Below are 23,768 nucleotides of genomic sequence, written 5' to 3' on the forward strand. Positions count from 1 at the left end.
CCAGGCACTCTTGGGGCAGAGTCCTGGCAACCAGTGGTGCGTGAGCCTGGAGCCCCATTGTCACAACCCCGCGGAGGCCTCACCCTGCACAGGCTGGCCTCAGCATCTCTGTTCATTCATGCTCAGCCCTTCCTTGAGCACCCACCCATCTCAGGGGCTGGGACCCCCAGGGAAACTCAGCCTCACCTTCTACCACATGGATCTGGGCCCCGCAGCTTGGGCGCCCCGAGAGTTCCCATCTCCTCGGAGCTGAGACCACGGTTGCTGCCAGGGCAGCAGCCTGCATCATAGGGTGGGGTGGGGTGTATCTCTGAGGGGGAAAGGGGAGAGCAGTCCTGCCCCAGAGCCAACCACGGGTCTGAGTTAGGACCCTGCTCTGTTCATTGCATCTGCTCTGGTAGTCCCTCTTTGGGTCATGGAAGCTGTAAACATGAACTCCGTGGTAATGGTGGGGCCTGGGTTTTCCAGGGACAGCCCTGCCCCAGAAGGCCCCTGGGTCCTGAGGACCAGGCACTGCAGGGCTTCTTCACACACCCCTGCTGCCCACACCCCTGGCGCCCACCCTCCCTGAGACGCGGCTCCGCAGGGCCCCACGTCATCGGCTGTGCACACATAGCCCAGATCCACCAGACTCTGGCCTGTGTGGAGGGGGCTGTTGGCACCCAAGCACCAGGACTGGTCCCTTCCGCCCGAGGAGGTGTGCGCCCTGTCCCTACAGCCCACAGCCGGAGGTGTCTGTAGGCTTCTTCTAAACTGCAAATTCTGAGCTGTTTTCTTTGTAAAAAAGTACTTAAACCCACACGGAATCGTTATTAATCTTCCCTCGGTAGAGGACTAATTTAGGACTCATCAATAAGATGATATTATATTTTACCATTGATTCCCCCCCCCCCCTTTTTTCTTAAGTTGTATTAGAGAGACATAGTGCTTCTGCCCAGGAAAATCCATTGATTCTCCTCAACCTAAATGTTTAAAGTTCAATTTAACATTTAGGGAGTAAAAGGTCTCCGAAGGGACTCGTAACCATTGATTTTGTGCCAGAGTTGAAAAAGCTAAAGTTTGAAACACACCGATCCTCCTAAGTTAGAAAGCCCAGTATATATAGCCACATGGAAGCACGCTTCTCTTACTGGAGGTTTTTTTTCCCCCCTTCTGCAGAGGTTACGATAAAAGCACTTAAAGAGAAAATCCGAGAATATGAACAGACTCTGAAGAACCAAGCAGAGACCATAGCTCTCGAAAAGGAACAAAAGCTACAAAATGATTTTGCTGAGAAAGAGAGGTGAGCACGCGTTGAGGCCTGCACGCCCCGACGTACTGACACAGCGCACGCGCTGGCGCAGCGTTCACGCCCTGACGTACTGACGTACCACACGCTCTGACGCACTGACGTAGCGTTCACGCCCTGACGTACGGATGTAGCGTTCTACTTGCGCACTTGGCCTCACGACACGGTTTTCTGAGATGGACCCGCGAAATGAATGAGCCCAGGCTGGAAACCAAAATCCTAGGGGCTCTGAGGCAGTTTTTCGTTTTCTTGTTTTCTTTTCTGCTTTGGCTGCCGCACAGCATGTGGAGTTCCCGGGCCAGGGAGCAGATCTGAGCCGCAGGCGCGGCAACACCAGATCCTTAACCCCCTGTGGCAGGCCGGGGATCAAACCTGCATCCCAGCGCTCCCAAAAACGCCAACTAAGTCACAATTTTGTTTGAAAAACAAAGCGTCCTTTGTTCTGTGATTTGAGATGACCTTGAGTGAAATGTGCCCGTCTTTTCCCTTTGGTGGGTGGTGTCAGGTGGTTCAAGGGCGCGTGGGCCTGGGGCTCGAGCACAAAACCTGTGTGGTTGGCAGAGAGCTTGTGATGGGCGGGGGGAAGGGCAAGACCGTCTTCTGCGAGTCCTTTCTGAGGAGCCCCGGGCGACGCCCAGCTCCTGCTTACCTTCCTAAGTGAATTTTGATATTTCACATCTCACACACACACAATATCTTGTTTTTGTTTTTGTTTTTAATTTTTGTCTTTTGCCTCTTTTCATTACCTCACAGTGCTTCGTACATCAAGGAGTTGGTATCAGTAAACTATGTTAGTGCATCAGCCAGGTGCCCTGAGTGTTAGTTTCTGACGGTCCGCTGCAACCCAAACCTTGTCACAATTTGTGACGATTTAATAAAAGGTTTCTAGTAAAAACCATAAGGACTCTTGAACTTTCCAATTCAAATTGCATAAGTCAGTTTTCTCAGGACTCCGCTGAAGGCAAGTTTTAAAATTTTAACCACGTCGGGAAGAAATGTGTGAGTCCATTAAGGAGAGGCACGAAATGTCTGGTTGCAGGGGAGAGGCAGGCCTGGTGATGGGGTTGTGAGGGCGTTTCCCGCTGACTCGGAGTGCGGCTGCTTAGGCTTCTAGGAGGTGGGCTCCGTGGGGCTCGCGGGCACCAGGAAGGCCTCTCTGGGGCACCCTTAAGCTGGCTTTGCCGAGAAAAGAATGTGCGCCCTCCCCCTCACCCCCACAACGTTCCATGGCCAGGCCCTCTCGAAACGTTGTCTCACTGGGTGCCTGGGACAGACCTGCAGAGTAGCCGATCCCATTTTAAAGATGGAGAGGCCAGGCCTCAGAGTAGGCACCTGCCCATACCTTCCCAGGCAAGCGCCCAGAGGCGGGGACAGAGCGTGACCCACCACCGCACCCTGGCCTCCCTTTGCGCTCAGGTTTGGCCTTCCAGCATCCTTGCTGCAGGACCAAAGCCAGTCCCTCAGAGGCCAGCCCAGCTCTGCAGGGGACACCGCACCCAAGTTTCTGGGAGAACAGGGCTGGGCACAGCCCCCAGGAAGGAGGGGAGCGAGAGAGTCAGGGCTCTGAGGATGAGTGGGCTGCTACGCAGCAGATGTGGAACTGGCCCTGAATCCATGTCCTAGGAAAGCGCTCTGTGCCCAAGAGATGACTGACCACGTTCTTGATCCCTGGGGGGAGGGGTGAATGGAAGCGTCAAAAGGCCCTGCCAGCAAGAGGTGGGTACGTGCAAGAGGCCATCCTTAAATGGGACATTATGCAGCCCTTAAAATAATAGTGATGTCAAGTTTGTCATAACACCCGAAATGTATCTGACATCGTATGCAGGACACACAGTTATATACGCAATGATTACATCTGCATAGAGCCAATTCACGCATTACAGGAGTGCGGAAGTACATTCATATGGGGAGTTCCCGTCGTGGCGCAGCAGTTAACGAATCCGACTAGGAACCATGACGTTGCAGGTTTGATCCCTGGCCTTGCTCAGTGGGTTAAGGATCCGGCGTTGCTGTGAGCTGTGGTTTAGGTCGCAGACGCGGCTCGGATCCCACATTGCTGTGGCTCTGGTGTAGGCCGGTAGCTAGAGCTCTGATTAGACCCCTAGCTTGGGAACTTCCATATGCCACAGGAAGCAGACCTAGAAAAGGCAAAAAGACAAAAAAAAAATTCACATGGGAATTTAATATTTCTAAGTTGACTTTTTCAAATTAGGTAAAAGGGATACTTATATTAAATGATGCAAAAAACTGACTGACCACTGGGGGCGGGGAGTAAAGCTAGATTTTTTACCTCTTCACAACAAAAAAATTGAAATGGATTTAGGATTTAAATATTAATAATTAAGTCATGTACATATGGGAAAAAATGTAGACAAATATTTTGTTTTTAGGTTTGTTTTTTGTTTTTCGGTTTGTTTTCTGCTCTTTAGGGCCCCACCCACGTCATATGGAGGTTCCCAGCCTCGGGGTGGAATCAGCGTTGTAGCCGCCGGCCTACACCACAGACACAGCCATGTGGGATCCGAGCCACATCTGCAAGCTACACCACAGCTCACGGCAACTCCGGATCCTTAACCCACGGAGCGAGGGCAGGGATCCCGTCACGGTTACTAGATTCGTTTCCGCTGAGCCACGGTGGGAACTCCTGTTTTTAGTAATTTTGGAATGGGGAGCTCCTTCTAGGCCTAAAAGAAACATCACATGAATATGACTGCCTAAAATGTAACACCGACTTTTAAAAACAAGTAGCAATGAACAACATTTTTCAACCATCAAGAACCTGGGAAGAAATCTTTGCACCACATAAGAAAAAAGGGCTAATTTTCTTTATAAACAAAGAGCTCTTACAAATTAGTAAGAAAAAGACCAGTGTTACCAAAAAATGGGCAAAGGAGATGAGCAGAGAGTTCATACAAAGAGCTGCTCAGCTTCGCTCAGCAGTAAAATTCAGTTTCATTTTACCCAGTGTTGGCACGGCAGACGCTCTCAAACGCTGTTGGCAAGAGTTTAAATTGGGTTTTCGTTGGAAAGTTTCTCAATATCTATCAAACAAAACAAACAAAAATTGCCTGTGCCCTTTGATCATCGTAATCCCTCTGTTAGAATTTTATCCAGCAGATTCACTCTCAGAATTATGCAACTGAAGTTCCCATCATGGCTCAGCGGAAACAAACCTCGCTAGCATCCATGAGGACGCAGGTTCGATCCCTCCGTGGGTTGAGGATCCGGCATTGCTGTGAGCTGAGGTGTAGGTCGCAGACATGGCTTGGATCTGGCGTTGCCGTGGCTGTGGTGTAGGCCGGCAGCTACAACTCCGATGAGACCCCTAGCCTGGGAACCTCCATATGCCACGGGTGCAGCCCTAAAAAGACCAAAAAAAAAAAAAAAGAAAGAAAGAAAAGGAATTATGCAACAATACCTACATAATGGCCACTGTGGAGTTGTTTAGTGGGAAGAAATGGTCTGCATGTCGTAGAGGCTTGGTTAAGTCCCTTATTTAATAAGAGTCAGGAAGAACTGTGTACACTGGTATAGAATGTTCCCGAAGCCCAGAGCTGCTGAAGAGGCTAGCATGTGCTCTGACCCCTTTCGTATTAAAAGAAAGGGCCAGGGAGTGTTGCACTGTCCCATCTGAGCCTTACATTACACTACAGTGTATTACATTGCATTTCCGTACACACAGGAAGATGCTGGAAGGCTGCGGAGGAACGCTGTCTGACGTGTGGAAATAGCTCCAAGGAAGAGACGGGCGTTTTAGCTGCCATGCGTTTAGAATATTTGTGGTGTGTGTTTTTGTTTGTTTCTAAACTCAGAGCACTTAATAGTTTTGTAAGTGAAATTCATGAAAATGTGAGCAATACTTTTCCATGGACGATGGAAATTTGGGTTTGTGTGTGTGTGTGTTTTCTCACCACACATGTGGCATATGGAAGTCCCAGGCCAGGGATGGAATCCAAGCCACAGCTGCAACAATGCCAGATCCTTAACCCACTGTGCTGGGCTGTGGATCAAACCCGTGCTGCCTCAGAGACAACCCCGGATCCTAACCCACTGCACTACCGCAGAAACTCCATGACCTTTTTTTTTTTTTTGGTCTTTTCAGAGCCACACCCACGACATATGGAGGTTCCCGGGCTAGGGGTCAAATCGGAACTGCAGCTGCCGGCCTACACCACGGCCACAGCAATGGGGAATCCAAGCCGCATCTGCTACCTACACCACAGCTCAGAGCAACACCCATTGAGAAAGGCCAGGGTTTGACCCTGAGTCTTAATGTATACCAGTCAGATCCTTAACCTGCTGAACCACAATGGGAACTCCCCAGGACTTCTTAAACCGTCCTTCCTCCTTTTCTGTGGTCCCAGGTTTCTTCTTGTGAGAGCATGTGTTATATTCATACGATGTAAAAATAATGAACTTATTTTTAGAGATTTTTCTGCAGATGAAGAGGAAGGAATGCCATTTATTGACCAGGGAATTCATTTGGAGATCATGGGAAATACAAATACATGGAATGTGGCTGAAAACAATCCGAATGTTCCCATTAGGTATTAGAGTGGCGTTTGCATTCCATTCCAACAGAAGCAGAACAGCTGTCACATCTCCTTAGTACACCCTTTATTTCAACACCTTCCTTCACTGTGTCAGCAAAATGTAAATGTGTCCTTCTTCTTGGGCTCCCTTCAGAAAACAATGAGTGTGTGATGATGATTTTCCTTTTTTTTTTTTTAATATCTGGCATTTCAAGAACAAGCTACATTTAGGATAACCTACATCCGTTGCCTTACGTCCAGTCCCACGGGATCCCACTTCCCCTCATGTGATGTGAGGGCACGGAGGCCAGCGTGAAAGATCCGGGCTCATGGCATTATGAGTGGTACCCAGCCGTGCACCTGCCGTCAGCTCCATGGGTCCCAGCTTATCGCTGTGGCTCCCACACGCAGGATGTTTTGAGTTGGGAAACAAGATGACGAGTCCAGCTTTTTCCTCTTCCTTTTCAGAAAGCTACAAGAGACCCAAATGTCCACCACCTCAAAGCTGGAAGAAGCCGAGCATAAAGTTCAGACTCTGCAAACAGGTGTGCCCTTCTGCCTGTTAGTCCAGCCGCCGCAGGCAAGGCTGACGTGGGCGGGTTTGCTCCATCTCCCAGTCCCCCCTGGGTCCCCTCTTGACACCTGTCACTCTGCCCGTGGTAAGCCTGGAGTTGGGGGGGGGCGCCCCAGCATGCCTCGGAGCCCCCCCCAGCTTCTCCCTTCCCCACCTCGACTGCATGAGTCACCCCCACTGAGTCAGTCGTGTCGAGGTGGGAGGCTCTGAGTCCCATTTGCATCACTGCCACACGCCTTCCTTTCTTCCTGCTCTCTTCCCAACAAACCCGTCGAAATCACCAGACTGTCAAGGGCTGACATCTCTTTTGGAGGAATAATGGGCGGGAGGGGGAGCCTTATTTCTACCCTGTGAAGTTAAGGAGAACAGTAATAGCAGACCTTTAAAACTTGAAAGATACCAAAAAAAGGTTACCCCGAAGTTTTCACCACGTCTTTAAACTTCTTTTTGCCTCTTTGCTTTTTTGTGTGCTGAAAGGGAGACGGCACTGTGCATTTAATTTAAATGGGGGGGTGGAGACATTAGCAGACATCAGAATCCAAGTCTGAATAAAACACAGATGACAGAATGGGGGAAAATAATCACAGTGAATTCACAGACAAACACTGTCCCAAAAAACATCAGGATCACCTACCAGTCAATGAAGATAGATAACCAGTCCAGGAGAACGAGGGGGTAAGGGTAGGAAACAGGCAGTTTGCAGAGGAAATGCACGCAGCCGACACACGTATGAAAAAATGTGAGTTGGAACCGGCAGGTAAATGCTAATTATACCAGTGAAAAATTGTTTTGCTTGTCAGGCTGTCAAAAAAAAAAAAAAAATTCGAATTGATAATACCCACTGTTGGTGCGAGGACAGGAAAATAGCCCCAGTCTTCGTATTGATGGGAGTGCAAACCGCCTCTTGGGAGGCCTGCTGGGCGGCATTTATCCAAAGCTGGACTGTCTGAGCCCCTTACCCAGCGCCTCCCCTTCTAGGTAACCTGAAGTGCCAGGCATGCGGCAAGCCCTGTAGGACGGCTAGATGGTCGTTGTCGTGGCCACAGTCCTAACATGGAGCAGTTTCCATGCTCCTGCTAAGGGAGAGTGGCTACCCTCAGAAGGTATTTGTATCACCCTATTTCTATGGGGTGAAAAGAATACTTGCATATATAATACACTTCCACATATGCATGCAAGTATGTACAGACCTATCTTTGAGTCGTAAAATGTATTTAAAAGCAGGAAATCTACACACTGAACTAGGAACAGTGGTTATCTTGGAAAAGGTAGCCGGGATGAGGCGAGGGGGCCGGGGAAGGGATTTCTCTGTTCCATTCGGTGGAAATGTTTGTGACCGTTGCCCCCTCTGAAGTGAGAATATTTTATGCGTATACTTTTGCCTTGGGATTTAGTTTGAACAATTCGTTCTTATCTGCTGGTTTTATGTCCTCTGCCTTTCAGCCCTGGAAAAAACTCGAACAGAATTATTTGACCTGAAAACCAAATATGATGAAGAAATTACTGCCAAGTAAGTCTCGGCCTGGCGCCCTCCGTCTGCCCGCATTTGCTCAGGTGTCGCCAATTTTGCTAATCCTCAAAAGATCCCCCCCCCTCGCCCTGCTGTCGGTTGGCTTTGTGAAGCAGCACAGGGTTGAGAAGGTGCTCAGCCTCTGAGCTGCTGCGAGGAGGAGGGGGTCGATCCCGTGACTCGCTTGCATCCGTTTGAACCCCAAGATGTGCCAGGGAGCTCTATCTGATGCCTCAGAACCATCCTTCTAGCTGAACCTTTGTTCCTTAATGATCGGGAAGCCTGGTCCCCACTGTGCCTTTTTCTAAGAAAGCTTGGGGACGTCAGCTTAGAGGAGATGGGCTACTTGGGATGTCGTGGGCAGCCTGGTCTGTGCCAGTCACATCACCTCTCACCTGTGCCTGGCCTTCATCCGCGCACACGTCTGTTTGTTCAGATCGCACCCCATAGTGCTGGGCGACCGTGTGCAGACACACACACACAAAGGGAGCCTGCGTCTTTGGGCAAGTGCATCACTCAGGGCTCTGGGCAGAAGTCGCGATCCGGTCCGGGCGCCCTGCCGCCAGCCCGCCCTCCACGCAGACCTCCAGGAAGGAAGAGCTGGTAACTCTGATGTAAATGAAGGAAGGAACAGCAGTAGACTGTTCCCCGGCAATGCCAGGCTGGAGTGTCACCAGCTTTTCCCTGTCCTGGGAGGTTCCTCCCACCCCCCCCCATGGAAACCCATGTCCCCGCTCCCTCCCCGATAGCTGTGCCTCGGGCTCCCAATTCCACTAAGAAGCGCCTGGGGCGGGGGGGCTCTGGTTTGCCCGCCCTCCTCCCCAGCTCCTGCTCCGTGGAGGCCCTGGTACTTGGCATCGCTCTGTCCCATCACCCTGACCCATGCCTGTGAGGTTGCTTCTGGGCCAGCTGCTCTCAGGGCACAGGTGGGCAGCGGAGGGGGGCGGGGGGGAGGGGAGGCGCCTGACCTTTGCTGTGGGTGGTTCAGCAGCTCAAGAACCTGTGAACCTAGCTACCCAGGCCTGGTGGTCAGAACCAGTTTTGCTCCTGAGCACAGCCCTTCTGTTCAGAGACTAAACTGTCCCTGTCAGTCTCGGTGACTCCGGCTGACTCCCTGACATATGTAAGCCCACTGGAACCCAGCAGGCCATATGTACCAGACTTCAGGTGGTACATAATGAGCAGGTGCCAAGGTACCGGAACCGCTAAAATGATTGTGGGAAGACTCGCAGTTCTGGCATTAACCCCTTTGACCTTGGGCATCACTGTCGATGGGCTGGCAGGCGTGCGTCTCCGCCCCCCTCCACCCTCGAACCCAAAGCCTGAGAGTTCCTCACCCCCAAATGTGCCCTCCGAGGTACCACACCAACTGCTGTCACCTTGGCGCTCCTCCGTGTCCACGTCCGTGTCTGGCCCCTCTCCTGCCTGCCTGTCAGCCTTGTTTTTCAGTTATCTCTGCCTGGACTTTATTCTACTATGTAGGTTGTCTTTCTTGGCAAATTCGATTTTTAAAAATTATAATATCTCTCATCTGAGACCTAGCTCCGGCCTTAGTTTGTAGCATTTCTTTTCTGAAATGGTTTGATCTGAAGATGATGTGCTAATTCCTAATACATTCACGCTTAGCCACATCATCTTACTTGCTGACAAACAGCATGGTGACTTTGGTGGTGATGTGTTGAATTATTTCACTCATTTTGTTAATTCATTTGTGTGAAACCACAACTCTTTCTAGAAGGCGTAGATAAATCTTGTGTATCTACAGTCAACCAAAGTTTGCTTTATTAGTCACTTCAAAAAAAACTCTCCCCCTGACATGTATCATGTGAAAGGAGACCGGGGGGGACCCCGGGCTGGTGGCAGTCACGTGTGAGGGCCGCTGTCCTCACCGTGCTTTTGTCTTTCCCTGTTTCTGCAGTGGCCCTGGGTTACTTTTATAATCCACAAAGCATATAGTGTCGTTTTCTTAAAGTAATGATTAAAAAACACACCAGGGGGAAAAAAAAAAAAAAACTTTTGTGCAGCCAATCTCTAAATCCATGGTTTTCAGAGTTCCCGTTGTGGCTCAGTGGTTAATGAACCAGACTAGCACCCATGAGGATGCAGGTCAACCCCTGGCCTTGCTCAGTGGGTTAAGGGTCCAGTGTTGCCGTGAGCTGTGGTGTAGGTTACAGACATGGCTCGGATCCCGTGTTGCTATGGCTGTGGTGTAGGCTGGAAGCTGTAGCTCCGATTCGACCCCTAGCTTGGGAACCTCCATATGACATGGTTACGGCCCTAAAAAGACCAAAAAAAAAAAAAAAAACCCACGGTTTTCAAACTGAGTCACAATCGTGAATTCAGCTTAGTGGGTGGTGACTGGCTGGTTGGATGATAAATAGAATATAAAACAAAACAGAATAGAATAGAAAGGATCATGGCTCGCGGCCCATAGTGAAGTTAGGTATTGATTTGTGACGCTTTTGTTTAGATTATGTGTATAATCTAAGAATGTAGAGTTATTGGGCTACAATGTAAAGTGAAGTTCTTCTGTGGCTCTCAGTCAAAAACCATTTGAAAGCCGCTGCTCGGTGATTGTCACCAAAGCTCAGCTTCCAGAAGCTGGGGTCTCCGGCTGCGCTCCCCGCGTGCACACCGGGGAGGTGCACCTGTTCCTGGTGACACAAGGTGTCTGCTGAAGCCATTGGGAACTGGCAGTCAGGAATGTTACCTGTCACATGAAGCCTCCGTCCTGGGCTCTGGTTTAGAGTCACAACTTCATATTTCCTTCTTGAGCTTCTAAAAACCCACACGGAAAATCTGCATCCGTGGAACTGGTTTGCTTTAGGGGTTGAGGAAGCAGCGCCACGGAGAACAGCCGTCTGGGGGGACTTCGTCTTCCCCCCCACCTGCTCGCAGGTGTCTGGCTCCTCCAGGGAGGGGCGTGGCGGCCAGGGAGTGACCGGGAGGCAGAAGGAAGGAAGAAGGACCATCGCCCCGTCCCTACTCTCTCCTGGCCTTGCTGTGCCTGGGGCTCAGGGGAAGCTCGGGGTGACGCCTGTCTCTCAGCAGAGCAATGAAGAGCTCAGTCACCTGCTCCCAGGTGACCCTGCTTTCTGGGGGGGCAGAGGGTGTCGTGATGAAGGCGTGGTTTCTTGTCCTCAGTTACTGCTTATACATGCAGGGGCCCCAGGCTGCTCCTGAGCGGCCGGCTCCTTTGTTTGCCAGGTAAGATGGTTAAGACTTGGGGCACCTGAATCAGCAAGGCCACCCAAAGGAGCCCCAGAGACCTGTCCTGCTGCAGCCAGGGCACACGCGGGGGGGCGGGGGGGGGGGGGGCCTCAGTGGAAAAACATCTCTAGACTCTTTCTCGTCGTATCAGAGTATCCTAAGGCCAAAAAGATTTTTTTTCTTCCTCAAAATCTCACTACTTGCTCATTTTCACTGAACTAGAGTAAATGGAAAATAGAATAAAAAAGCATGGGGGGAGTTCCCAACGTGGCTCAGTGATAACGAATCCGCCTAATAGCCATGAGGACGCAGGTTCAGTCCCTGGCCTCGCTCAGTGGGTTAAGGATCCGGCATTGTCGTGAGCTGTGGTGTAGGTCACAGATGCAGCTCAGATCCTGCGTTGCTGTGGCTGTGGCACAGGCTGGCAGCCGTAGCTCCAGTCTACCCCTAGTCTGGGAACTTCCATGTGCCTCAGATGCAGCCCTAAAAAGATACCCCCCCAAAAAAAAACCAAAAAAGCATGGGGGCCCATTGTTCCGATTCGTGAGAGTGCCTTGCTTCTGGACCTCACTGTTGTCACACACAGCTGGGTGCTCCTGGGGCGTGTCCCCTCCTGTGATCCCAGCAGGAAACCCTCGCCTCCTCCGGTGATGAGGGAGGCAGGTGTGGCATGTACGTGGGCACAGGGAATGTGAGCCTGACAGGCACAACTCAGAGATCGCAGATCCACTTGTTAGCTCTGCCGACGTTCCCGGAGGCCGCCTTTGGGGAGGCTCGGGGAGGAAAGCCGTCTCAATGCAGCATGGTCACTGCTGCGATAGAGGGGTCGTCCGCCAGCACAGCACAGGGTTCCCACAGAAGACAGATGGGCCACTCCAGCCGGGATGGTCAGAAAGGGGGAGGAGGGAGGCCGGGGGTGGGGGCTGGGCCTTACCACGCCTCTGTTTGGAGGGGCCACCTGGAGAGGACCTGTGGCCTTTGGGAGGGGACAGGAATCCGGGGCAGCACTGCCACCCCTGCCTTGCCCTCCTCCCTCCGCCTGGGCGCCCCTCGGCCATGGGAGGGGGGCGGTGGGGGGGCGGGTGGCGGGCCTCCAGCCAAAGGAAAGGACTGTCAAGGAAGCCGTCTCGAAGGGGGTGACATGTGACCTGAGGCTGGGAGGCGTGCCCAGGTGAGGTGGAGCAAGGCTCAGACCGGACGAGCATCGCCTGCGTCGGACGCGGACGCTCACACGAGGCAGCCCCGGGCCAAGCACGTACTGAAAGTGGTCCCCGAGCCGCAAAAAATGGAGAGAATGGCCTGAGATAATCATTGCTACTTTCTTTTAACTTCGGAGACAATTGCTTCGGCCTTGGCGAGCCCACGTGAGGCTTCCCCCTCGGCCTTCCCCTCCGCTTGTATCTTCCGGGAAAGGTTTGTCTCTCTACCTCGGGCTTCAGGCCCAACCTACGTGTCTTGCATTAGACGAGACACCTCTTCGTTGATGTAGGGATATAAGCCCGCCGGGGGCAAATCTTTTCACAGACGGCCTCAAAACATTTCAAAACCGTGTGTTTTCTCTCTTCCAAGGAGGGCGTCTTAAACATTTCTTAAGGAAACACGCAGAAGGGCTGGGAGGGCCTCATGGAACATGGGCTTTGAGTGATCGCCGGGCCCACCGCTCGCCCTCTGTGTCCTTGGCTCTGCTGCTCGACCCCCGCGTCTCTCTTTGCTCGCCCGTCCCGTGGGCATAGCAGCCAGGGCCCTGGCTGCCCGTGCAGGGTAACGAGGACGTGTGTGTGCAGCCCCCAGCACGGCGACAGCCTGGGTCGCTGTCGCTCATCGCAGTCAGCTCTTCTGTTGTCGAGGAGAGACTTGTCCCTGACAGGCCTGCACGGGGCGTCGTGGTGTGGGTGCGCTTCTGAGTTTCTCCGGCCTTGGGCAAGGTGGACCTGAGCGGCCGGGTCTCCCCCCGGAGGTCGCTGGGAGGTGTCCCCCGGTGACTACCCCTGGACCCCACTTGGGACGTGGTTGGGAGCCCCCGCTTACTGGGCGCAGCCATCGGCCCGCGTCAGCTGGGCCTGCACGGCCGGCTGTGACGGGGCAGCAGCAGCAAAGTTTTCCATGTGGAGGCTTGAAGCGCAGTGTAATTAGCCTTTATGTGCAGAACAAGGACCCATTGATGAACACAGCTGGTCTTTGTTTTGTCCTGTCGTTGCGAGTGGGAGGTAAAGGCTGCTTCTTCATGTTTATTAATGCAGGATTCCTTAGACAAATGGCAAGCACAGTTTAATATTTGTTGGAACATGGGGGGGGGGCTTGCCAAAACAGTTGTTGTGTAAGGACTGCAGGGTTTCAGATTATGACTGTTTCTGGGTTAAATAAATGAATTCTCTCTGCTTTTTTTTTTTTTTAAGTTAAAAAAGTACCCTCTTCCTCAGATGCTCACATGTCTTCCCCCTCCTCTTAGCAAGTAAAGATGGAGCTCCCCAGCTGACGTTAACTTGGACATGTGAGCAAAATCAAGGGAGCTGGATTTTAAGATTGAAGGGGTTCCCCCCGCCCCGCACGGCCTTGGAGGTGAGCAGACATCTTCCGGGCTCCGGGAGAGAGGCCTGGACGGCTCCAAGCCCGGCCCGCGCAGCTGTCCGCTTGTGGTTGAGCTTAGGTCAGCGCTGCCCATGAGGGAGGAATGTGGCCCTCACGGCCGAGCGACCAGCCTTCTGGGCGAAAGTGCAGGAATTCCCATTTTTGCTCAAGTCCGCGGCCGCCAGGTTGCAAAAGGAGCTTCACTTGTAACACACAGTCAGCTTATTACATTCCTCTTAACTCGTGGGCTGAGGCTCTGAGCCTCCGATGAAAGAAAATATTGAATTGCGCTGAAATGCTGCATTTTTTTATAGCTAATGTTAGTCTTTGGAGAATTTGCACCTCCCAAACCCTTCCTGCCAGTAACATTCATATTTCTTAAGGTTACTCATGCCATATTCCTTGCCTGTGTGCTTTTTTAAATAGAACCACATTGTAGGCACACGTCCTCACATAGGCCCTTACAAAAGAGACATGTAAGAGGAACTTCCCTTGGCTTCCTTTTAGAGTGGTTTCTTTCTATCACACATACAAAACCAGTGTTTTATCACAACATACAGTACACTCTGAGAAGGCAGAAAACTTTCCCGGGCGAGCTTGGCTTAGGGCTGTGTCTACTTGTTGAGGGGAGCCTGCACCCCACCCCGCCCTGGGCAGAGATGGAACTGTGTGTCCCAGCAGGGCACGGAGGACTTAAGCGAGCTTCGAAAGTGGGAGGATGCCAGCAGTTGAAGATGCGACTCCGCCAGTGAGAAATGCAGCCAGTGTTCCCGGGGTGGGGGGACCCCTGGGGGGGCGGGGACCCAAATGATCCACGCAGGCGGATGGCTCTGGGCCGTGTCACGGCACTTTCCTGTGTGATACGTTGTTTGCTCTTTCCCGCAGTCCTGGAGGAAGTGTCTGCCCTGCTCGTTGCACAAAGAAACAGCCCTGGGAACAGAGTTCGGTCCCAAATGCAGTCCTTTGGACTCAAAGTCCGGTGCGCTCTGCGCCCTCCCACCGTGGCCTGGGACATCTCTCCCCTCCTAAGAGAGCTGTGTTACCTGCATGCGGGCACGCCCGGTGCCGGGCCTTCCTGAAGGGTTGCAGGGCTTCTCTCTCTCTCCACGAGCCCCCCTGTATCTACCCTCGCAGACAGATTTCTCTTTTATTTTTGTTGCTGTTTCACAGCCACGACTCAGGAAGCTGGGCCAGGTAGGGCCCAGTATGCAGAATCCTCCCCCCCCTTAGACAAATGTTACTTCTCCCCCTGATGGAACTTGAAAGGACCAACCTCAGGGTCCTGAAATGGAGTCTCTCTGCTGTACCTTTAAGAGTGTAACATTTTCTGTTTCCTGGCTTTTTGATGAGTCATCAATTTCCAGTACGGGTTGCTGTAATTATCCTGGTTAGATTAATTTCCCTAAAAATAGAGAAGCAGTTACTTTGATGGTTTCGAGGGGATGGACTTGAATAAAGAAACTACTGTCCCTTAAACCTTAGAGAGTGATCAGACTTGCCAGGAATAACTGATGCCTTTTTTCCCCCCTGTACTTATCTGCAAAAGAGTGTGTGCATTTTCTAGAATTCCTGGGATTTTCCATCTCTGTACAAGCGTTTTGCTTCACACCTAACATGGGATGCCTGGGGGAGCCCTAAAGAGCCTTCCTTGATTTCTGCACTGACTGCATCTGTTTTGACTTCTCCAGCCCGGATCTGGAACTCTCCCAGTTTGGGGAGCTGCGCAGAAAAAGGGCGTGGCTTCATAGTTTCAAACCCAGGTAGAAATTCTTCTGAGCGCCAGAGTCTTCACCTGTTCCGTGGACTCCAGGCAGTTCCAGAAGTTGCGAGGCACCCCGTAGAATTGGCAATCTCCTCCGCCGCCCTTTAGCTGGTCTTCAAACGCTGCATCGGTGTTCCTGCCATGGCACAGTGGGTTAAGAATCTGATTGCAGTAGCTCAGGTCTCTGTAGCGGTGTGGGTTTGAAACCCAGCCACACCCAACGGGTTAAGGGATCCTGTGTTGACACAGCTGTGGCTCAGGTTCAGTCCCTGACCCAGGAAGTTCCGTATGCCATGAATGTAGCCATAAAAATGAATAAATAACGCAGGCATCGTTTCAGGTGCTAGAACTACAGAGCAGGGAGGGCGGGGGGAGCTACTCTTGTGATGTGCGCACAACTCACCCGGCCTGTACACAGAAACACACACCCCAAGCGCATTACGTGTAGCTGCCCCGTGTGCATGTGTGTATAAACGTGGTTATGAGCGGAGACAGAGGGCTCGCATCCATCCAGCGTCCTGGGAGAGGACAGTGGAGAGAAGAGCCTTCTTCATAGGTGGTCACCTGCGTTTGGCACGCTTTTTTAAAAATTCTGGTTGTTTAGAGATCCTTGACGTTTTTCTGATGCACCGTGAGGGGCAGTGTCGGGGAACTCCCAGTTTGAGGCCAACGGAAAGGGGCAAGGGAACTGCTGGGAAAAAACATCCATTTGTAGACGATTCTAGCACATCTAGTAACCTGCAGGGTGGCCATGGTCACGGTGCACCTTCCTGTTTGTGGGACCCGAGGAAGGCTCCGGGAGCGTCCCCAAACCGCACAGACTTGGCAGGTGTCACCTGACCTACCCCAGAGAAGGGCCCTCATCTTGGACCCCGCACACCACGTGGCTGTTGGCATCCTCCGCCCCCGAGGCTTTTGTTGAATCCCTCAATCCGCCTGTGCCTTCCCTGGGGCTGTGGGCCGGGGGCGCGCAGAGGGACGGCCTCGCGGTCCTCAGCCAGCAGCCTGACCAGCAAGGCTGTTGTCTCCAAGAGAGCCAACCAAGGAAGCTGCTGGTGTCTAGGAAGCAAGCAGGAGCCACCCAAACCTTCCAAGTGCTTTGCAAAGGATTAGAACCAGGGCGCAGTCTGGCATGTTCACACTGCCTTCCACGCGAGGAGGAATTCCTCCCAAACCCGGGCCAGGCCTTTCTGGCCCCCACCCCCGGGGGAGTCCCTGGCTGCACCGAGGCCATGGCCACGTGGGTCCTTGTGACGCAGCGTGTCTCCTTTGCTTCCAAAGTGGCGGGAAGGAGATTTGGCGCGCCTGACCCGTCAGGGGCCCTTCCAAGGCAGGCGGGAGGGCTGGTGGAGGTGAGGAACCCTCCCTCCCTGGAATCGCCCCACCTCAGTGAAGGCTAATTCCTTTTATGTGACTTTTTTTTTTTTTTATCTTTTCTAGGGCCGCTCCCGTGGCATATGGAGGTTCCAGGCCAGGGGTCCAATCAGAGCTGTAGCTGCCGGCCTACGCCAGAGCCACAGCCACGCGGGATCCGAGCCGCCTCTGCAACCTACACCACAGCTCAGGGCAACGCCGGGTCCTTAACCTACTGAGCAAGGCCAGGGATCGAACCTGCAACCTCAGGGACACTACGTCGGTTCTCAGCCCGCTGTGCCACGACAGTGGGAACTCGACATTTATTGCTTGAAATGAGGAGAGTCATACGTGTTTATTACACAAGATTTAGAAAATTCTGAAAGATTTTTAAAAACAGAGCATCACTTGTTCTCCCACAACACGGAGGTAACTTTTACCATTTGGGCGTGTTTCCTTCTAGTCTTCTCCATACCGCGCTCCATCTCTCTTCTTTTGCTTTTCACAGATGGCATCAGACTGATACGGAGTTCTCATTTCTAGGTTTGGTTTCTTTTTTAACTTGCCGTGTAACTTTCTTTCTTGTCGTTCTTCAGAAACGTCACACAGGCCGCACGATATTCCATCTCAGGTGTTCCGTGAGATGGTAACACGTTGAGTTCCCTGTTGTGTGGGAGCCTAATCTCTCCACGCTGCCGTCATTACAGGTTTCAAGCAGGAACCTGCACGCTTGCTCTGTCTTTTGGTGGCTTTATATTCTGCCCGTGGCTGCCGCTTGCTTCCCCGTGGCCTCAGATGAGAGCGTTTGCGCCCCAGAGCTCTCCAGGGGCTCCGGGACCAGAGCACTGCCTGGGGCACTTAAGACATCCCAGCCTCCGGTGGCAGCCAGTGGGTCGGGTCCCAGCTCTGTCACTGGGGGTGGCCTATGGCAGTGCCCTCCCTGGGCAGCAGCAGTGTCCTCAGGAGCAAAACGGGAAGCTTGGATTAGACCACATGTGGGTTCAAAGAGCCTGCGCATTTCTCAGCCTCTTGAACTTTATCACCCAGCGCCGTCCCCAAAGCTGGGACTTTTCTCTGGGCCTGAGCGGCCGTCTGCAGAGTGGCCTTCAGGGAAGGAGCTGTCCAGGACGTGGGGGACGGTGTGGGCATCGGAGGAAGAGCCCAGGTCGCAGGGTCACTGTAGGGTTGGAGTCCTGACTCCGTGCGTGCGGCAGCCTTGGGCAAGGCGCTCCGCTTCCTCACTCAGGCCCTCATTTCCTCCTGAGTGAGGTACGGTCCCGCCAGAGGGCCGGGCACAGCGTTCGCACGCACGCCCTCAGGAAACAGGGCTGCCGCTCTCTGCAAGGCCTGACCCTTTTTAAAAATGTTGCTTCACTTCCCCCATCATCCGGTCTCTTCAAGCCCTAGCGAAGCCTGTCATTGTCCCTGCTGGACCTGTGAAAAGCAGTCCGTCTATACCGCAAGCCCTGTGTCTGTCTTAGCATGCTGCACCTGTGGGCTCGAGGGCAGGATGCAGTGTCCTTGACATGTCATTGTCCTAAGAGATTCCGAATTTTAAAAGCTTAACGAAGTTGTTACCATTTGGGTGCTCCCAAGGCGGGGGGCAAAGAGTTCTGCGTTCATAGGATTGCCGGGCTGTTGGTGCCTTAACCCCCGGAGATGAATAGCCACGGGGGAACTGCCTTCCGAAATCCACGTGCCATGCGTGTGCAGGACCCACCTTCTAAAGCGAGAGCAGCGTGGTCCTCTCCCGCCACACGTCGGGGTGGCTCTTCCAGTTCATCGGAGACCTGACTCCATGTGGCCTGGAGCATCGAGGGATCTTTATCTTCCTGGGATAAAACACAGGAAGAGAGGTGCCAAACACCTGGGCAGCAGCAAGGACGTCCGGGGCTCTGGTTCTGGGAGAGTGTAAAAAAAAAAAAAAAAACTTTTTGGATCCAGCCTTCAGAATGAGACATTTCCTATAGGAAAGCGAGAACGAGCTGGATAATTGAACCCATTGATTTCCTTCACGGCTTGTTTGCCCTTTCCCTCTCTTCCTGAGGTGCTGTTTGTTGAGGAATGTCTCCAATTGCCAGGAAGACAGTGGGGTGTCTCATATTTCCCCGCCAGCTCTCCCTTCCGCCAGAGCTGCGTTCGGAGGCGAGCCCGCGGTATGAATTTTTAATGCAGGACTTTATGGCATCGCTCTCGAAGCCCCCGCATCGCTCTCCCGAGCTTTGAGATTTCATGCTCTGCTAAACAGAGCAAAAACTCAGGGCATTCTGCATCAGCGAGAATTAACCCCCGAGTGGCCACACAGGTGCCCTCCGGTGTCCCTAAAGGAGCTGGGAGGGAAGAAATTCCGATGACGTAGTGCTGGGCGTGTCAGCGACACAGCCTGGGCGCAGCGACAGAACATGCTCTTGAAATTTCATTGGACGGCGTATATCTTGAGCTTTTCGTTTATCTTCTCTGAAGTTGGGCTCTCTTCACTCATGCGTTTCCGTGCTCTTTCTCCCCTGAAAAAAGCCTTACAGTCTGTAGAGTTTACAGAACATAAAGATCATTAGATATTTCCGTTTTCCATGGAAAGCCCAACCAGAATAAGCAACTTAGAATTTCACCGATGGTGGAAAAAGGGACTGGTCATGTTAAGTGCTTAATTCTGTGTGTAGGCATATGGCTGGTGGGCCTTTTTTTCTGGTAGCTTTCTGTATTTTTTGACAGTTTTGAAATTAAGGGGGGAACGTTTTAGAAAAAGTCGTCTGTTAAAAACCTGGCTTGAGTGTAACTGCGTTAGAGAAGGATGGCGCCTTCAACCACTGGTGCCGGAATAGCTCGCTGACACCCGGGAGACGAGAGTCAGGACAGAGCCCCGTGCAGAGTCCAGCCTAGATGCTTCAAATATTTACATGTGAGAAACAAACCCAGAAAAACACTGAGAGCAATTTTAGATGGATATTTATATAACGCGGGGGTGGGAAAAATCTTTCTAAGCGGGATGCCAGTGGTCGTGATCGCAAAGAAACTTCACAGCTTTCTGGTGATTGATGATTGATAGATATATTGCCCCCCCCCCAAATTGCACTTTTTTATGACAGAGCGTATGCATGTGCGCGTGTGCATATACACAGGTACACCTCGTTTTATTGCACTCTGCTTTATTGCGCTTTGCCATCCTGCCTTTTTCACCAAGTGAAGGTTCGTGGCGATCCTGCATTGAGCAAGTCTGTGGGTGGCGTTTCCCAAAAATATCTGCTCACTTGGGGGTCTCTGTGTCACATGTTGGTAATACTCACAATATTTTAAGCTTTTTCATTAATTATATTTGTTAGGGCGATCTGTGATCAGTGCCTTTGGTGTTACCACTGCAAAAAGATTACGGCTTACGGAAAGCTGATGGTTAGCATTTTTCAGCATTAAAGTATTTCTTATGTGGATCGTTTTTTTAGACGTAATGTTACTGCACATGTACTAGACTACAGTCTAGTGTAAACACAACTTTTACATGCACTGAGAAACCTAAAAATTCACGTGATTCACTTTACTGCAATATTCACTTTATGGCAGGGTCTGGACCCAAACCTGCAATATCTCTGAGGTATGCCTGCATATATAAAGAGCCCCTACAAAGCAATAAGAAAAAATTTAATACACCAAGAGGGAAAGCTCTGTATTTTCAACTCCACGTCCTTGCTAGAATTAGGCATCGCAAATGCAGTCAAATTCGTAATTTTTACTTTCTTCTTCCCTGAAGACAACTTCCTTTCCACTTTATCCCTCCCCGAGGCATACCTGGTCCTCCTGTATTCCAGAGACGGCGGGGCCTTCTTGGCCCAGCTATGTAATCTGTATTAATTCCACCTCCTTGAGACCGTCTGCGTTCCTCGCATCCTCCACTCTCACTGCAGTAATTGGGTTCTTTTCGTCTCTTGGCCTCACTCTTTCAGTAACTTCCCCATGGATCTCCCTGCTGCCAGTTTCTCCCCGGAGTAATCCATCCTCCAGTATCTGCTAAAGGTAGCCTTCCAAAATATAAATCGGATCCTGTTAGAACGGTCCTCCTTAAAATCTTTCCACGGCTCCTTCTTGCCTCCGTTGAAAAGCGATGCCATGGTGCCTGAGAGGCTGTGTGACCAGCCCTGCCTTCATAACCTCCTTTCATTCCACCTCTAATCCCTCGGAGAAATGCGGGCCTGTCCCCAGCCCACCAGCTCTCACCCCGGTTGGTCGTTACCAACCTTTCTCCACATCCCTGCCCCCACCCCCCACCCCCGCCCCCGCGACGCCCTGTTCCTGTGCCGACTTACCTGCACGACCCTCTGCATGCACGGGAAGGGGGGCCTCTGGTCTCTCCTGTTCCGTGGGGGGAATTCAGGGTCATGAATTTGGACCCAGAAAACACTCCTCTTGACTGTGAAGTAACATCTCCCTCCACTGCAAATGAGTCCACAGGCCAGAAGCAGCACAGCCCTGGGACTTTACTGCAAGTGGAAAGCCTAGTATTTTCCCATCGCCGTGCAGTCCCTGCAGATCCCTCACGTGCTCTTGATAGTCGTTGCTCCTGCCAAACGGGAGTCGTTCTGAGACCTGCCACTGGATTCGTTATGTCGAGCAGCAGTAAAGACTGTGGGGGGTTTCTAAGTATTTGCAGTAACTGCCTGTCACAGTACTCGTTGTCCTTAGTAAGCCCGCATAGTTGAGGCAGTATTCCAGGAAGAGGTCTGTTCTCTTCCCTGGAGGGACCCTGGCACCAGAGGTGAAGCCGCATCATGAGGGCCGTGACTGGACCCTCCTAATTTTCTGCCCTGGCACTCTGCACAGTGCCACCTGCCTTGCACAGGCTCTTGATAATAGTTTGTGGTTTGCATACAACCTACCTCCTCCAGGGGCGAAAGGGTTGGGGCTGAGATGGGCCTGGGCCGGATCCGCACACGCGCTGAAACAGGCGGCCACCGCCGACAGTGCCTGGGGAACGCTCCCTCGAGGGCCGGGGGACGGCCGCTGGCCTCTCTGGGTCTGCATCTCATGCGCCGGGACCCCTGGGTGCAGCAGCACGTCCGCCCCTGGCCTGACGTGGACCATGGCTCTAAGGCAGACACAGGAAAAGGAGCAGCATCGGAGCGTCTGTGGCTGGTGGCACCGAGGAATGGAAGGTGTGAGTGGCTGTTCAGTCCAGGCTCAGGGACATGTCTCCCTTCATGAAAGTGGAGGTGCTGCCCCCCAGGCTGGACGTTCATTCGAGCATCCCTTTTATTCACTGTCTCCCGAGAGCCTCCCGTGTGCAGCGCTCTCCCGGGGCGCGGTCTTTCCACTTGCTTTTCTCCCTCCCTGGGAGGCTCACTCGCTGCCGTAACTAAATTGCGTCTCTGTGCCTCTGACTCCCACGGTCCTGTTCCCAGCCCAGGCCTCCCCGCTCAGCCCTGGCCCAGCAGCTGCCCCAAGCAGGCACCTCAGCTTCACCAGATGAAGCCGAACTCCTGATTTTTCCTATCACACCTGGCAAAAGAGCGGCCAGGGTGATGCTGCCGCATTGTAAGCTGGTGCCATCCCTGCTCGCAGAGCCCCGCTGGCCTCCTGTTTCTCTCCGAGTCAAGGGCAGAATCTTTCCATGGATGGCAGCCCTCGGCCTGGCCTCCTCTCCCGCCTGGCGGCCTCTGTCCTCATCCCCGTGTTATTTTTCTCCCTGCGACACCCCCTGTGCTCGCAGACTTGCCAAGCTCGCTCTGCTCCCCAGGCTCTAAGTCCCGACAACTTATTACCTATTCCCCACCGTGTCCCCCGCGCCTGGAGCAGGGCCTGCGGGGCGCTCAAAAGATGTTCCTCGGATGCCTGAAAACAAAGGCCCTGCTCTCCTGGAGGCCGTCTCAAGGCAAGAAGGAGGCCAGCGTATAGTAAAAGTTGAGGCAGCGTCCATTGCTGCCAAGAAAATGAAAGCAATTTGCAGGGGGTACGGCAAGAGGTGCAGGCTGAGCTGGGTGGTCAGGGGGTGCCACTTGGTTGGGACTGAAATGTCACAGCCTGTCTCGGGGGCTCTGTTCTATGTGGTTTTTCAATGGACTCCATGTGCGTTGACTCTGCTCTTCGTCTTTGTCGTGGGTGTCTACTCACGGATTATCTTTAATGAGAAGGAACCCTGGGCCCGGCCCGGACACGAGAAGGCTCGTGCTCAGACTTCCCAGTACGGTCAGACCAGAAAGAAGGGGGTCCTTCCAGATGTCTTCTAGAAGCCGGGGAAGCACGACCCATCTGCAACGTGCAACATTGCCCAGTCATCGGCCCGCCCAGCTGCAGCCCTACTTGGGAAGCACTGGAATTCGGTCAGTTGCCCCTGGTCGCACAGGCCGGTGACTCCTGGACTTGAGTGGGCGTCCCCAGAGCACTGGCTTAAAATGCAGGTCCCTGGGCCGTACCCCGAATTGTCGGACCCTGTGGGTCTAGGAGGGGACCCAGGACTCTGCAGCCCTCCACACATGAGGGGTCCAAAACCCCCAGTCCAGTTGCTCTCGTTCGATGGTGGGTTTTTGGCTGAAGGAAGGAGTTGTCCAAAGAAGGACAGGAGGATGGCATTGTGATGGCCCTCCTGGAACCCCCTATCCCTGTCCCAGAGCTTGGGCGCTTAGCTCTGCGGGGCCCCCCACCCCCACCCCGCCCCGCTGTGTCAGACCTGGTCAGATTATCCCACCTGCCTCGGGTGGGCGGGTTCACCTCAAATCCATCTGAGCTTTGATTGCTCAGTGAGTCTGTCTTCTTATTACTCTGAAGAAGTGAATGCAGGAGGTCCCTGATGGCCTGGCAGGTGAAGGATCCAGCGCTGTCATGGCTGCAGCATGGGTTCGATCCCTTGCCCGGGAACTTCTGCATGCCCCGAGCACAGCCAGCAAAAAGAAAAGAAAGGCTGAGCTATGCTGTGTCGCTCCCCAACCAGTTCTGTGACCATGAGGTTGATACATAACTTTGGATGTGCATGGCTGTGGCACGTGTGC

General features: G+C 52.7%; 1 protein-coding gene across 11 annotated transcripts in view; it reads left to right on the forward strand.

The window, feature by feature from the left end:
- Positions 1-23,768, forward strand: part of CUX1 (cut like homeobox 1) — a 352,629-nt gene that overhangs the window by 215,734 nt on the left and 113,127 nt on the right. For all 11 annotated transcript variants that reach the window (XM_047779765.1, XM_047779771.1, XM_047779774.1 and 8 more), the window contains exons 6-8: positions 1,159-1,282; positions 6,289-6,365; positions 7,838-7,904. In XM_047779765.1, coding sequence (XP_047635721.1) covers positions 1,159-1,282; positions 6,289-6,365; positions 7,838-7,904 — 268 coding nt within the window. The remainder of the gene's footprint in view (positions 1-1,158; positions 1,283-6,288; positions 6,366-7,837; positions 7,905-23,768) is intronic.

This window comes from Phacochoerus africanus, chromosome 5 (assembly GCF_016906955.1).
Source record: "Phacochoerus africanus isolate WHEZ1 chromosome 5, ROS_Pafr_v1, whole genome shotgun sequence".
Lineage (NCBI taxonomy): Eukaryota > Metazoa > Chordata > Mammalia > Artiodactyla > Suidae > Phacochoerus > Phacochoerus africanus.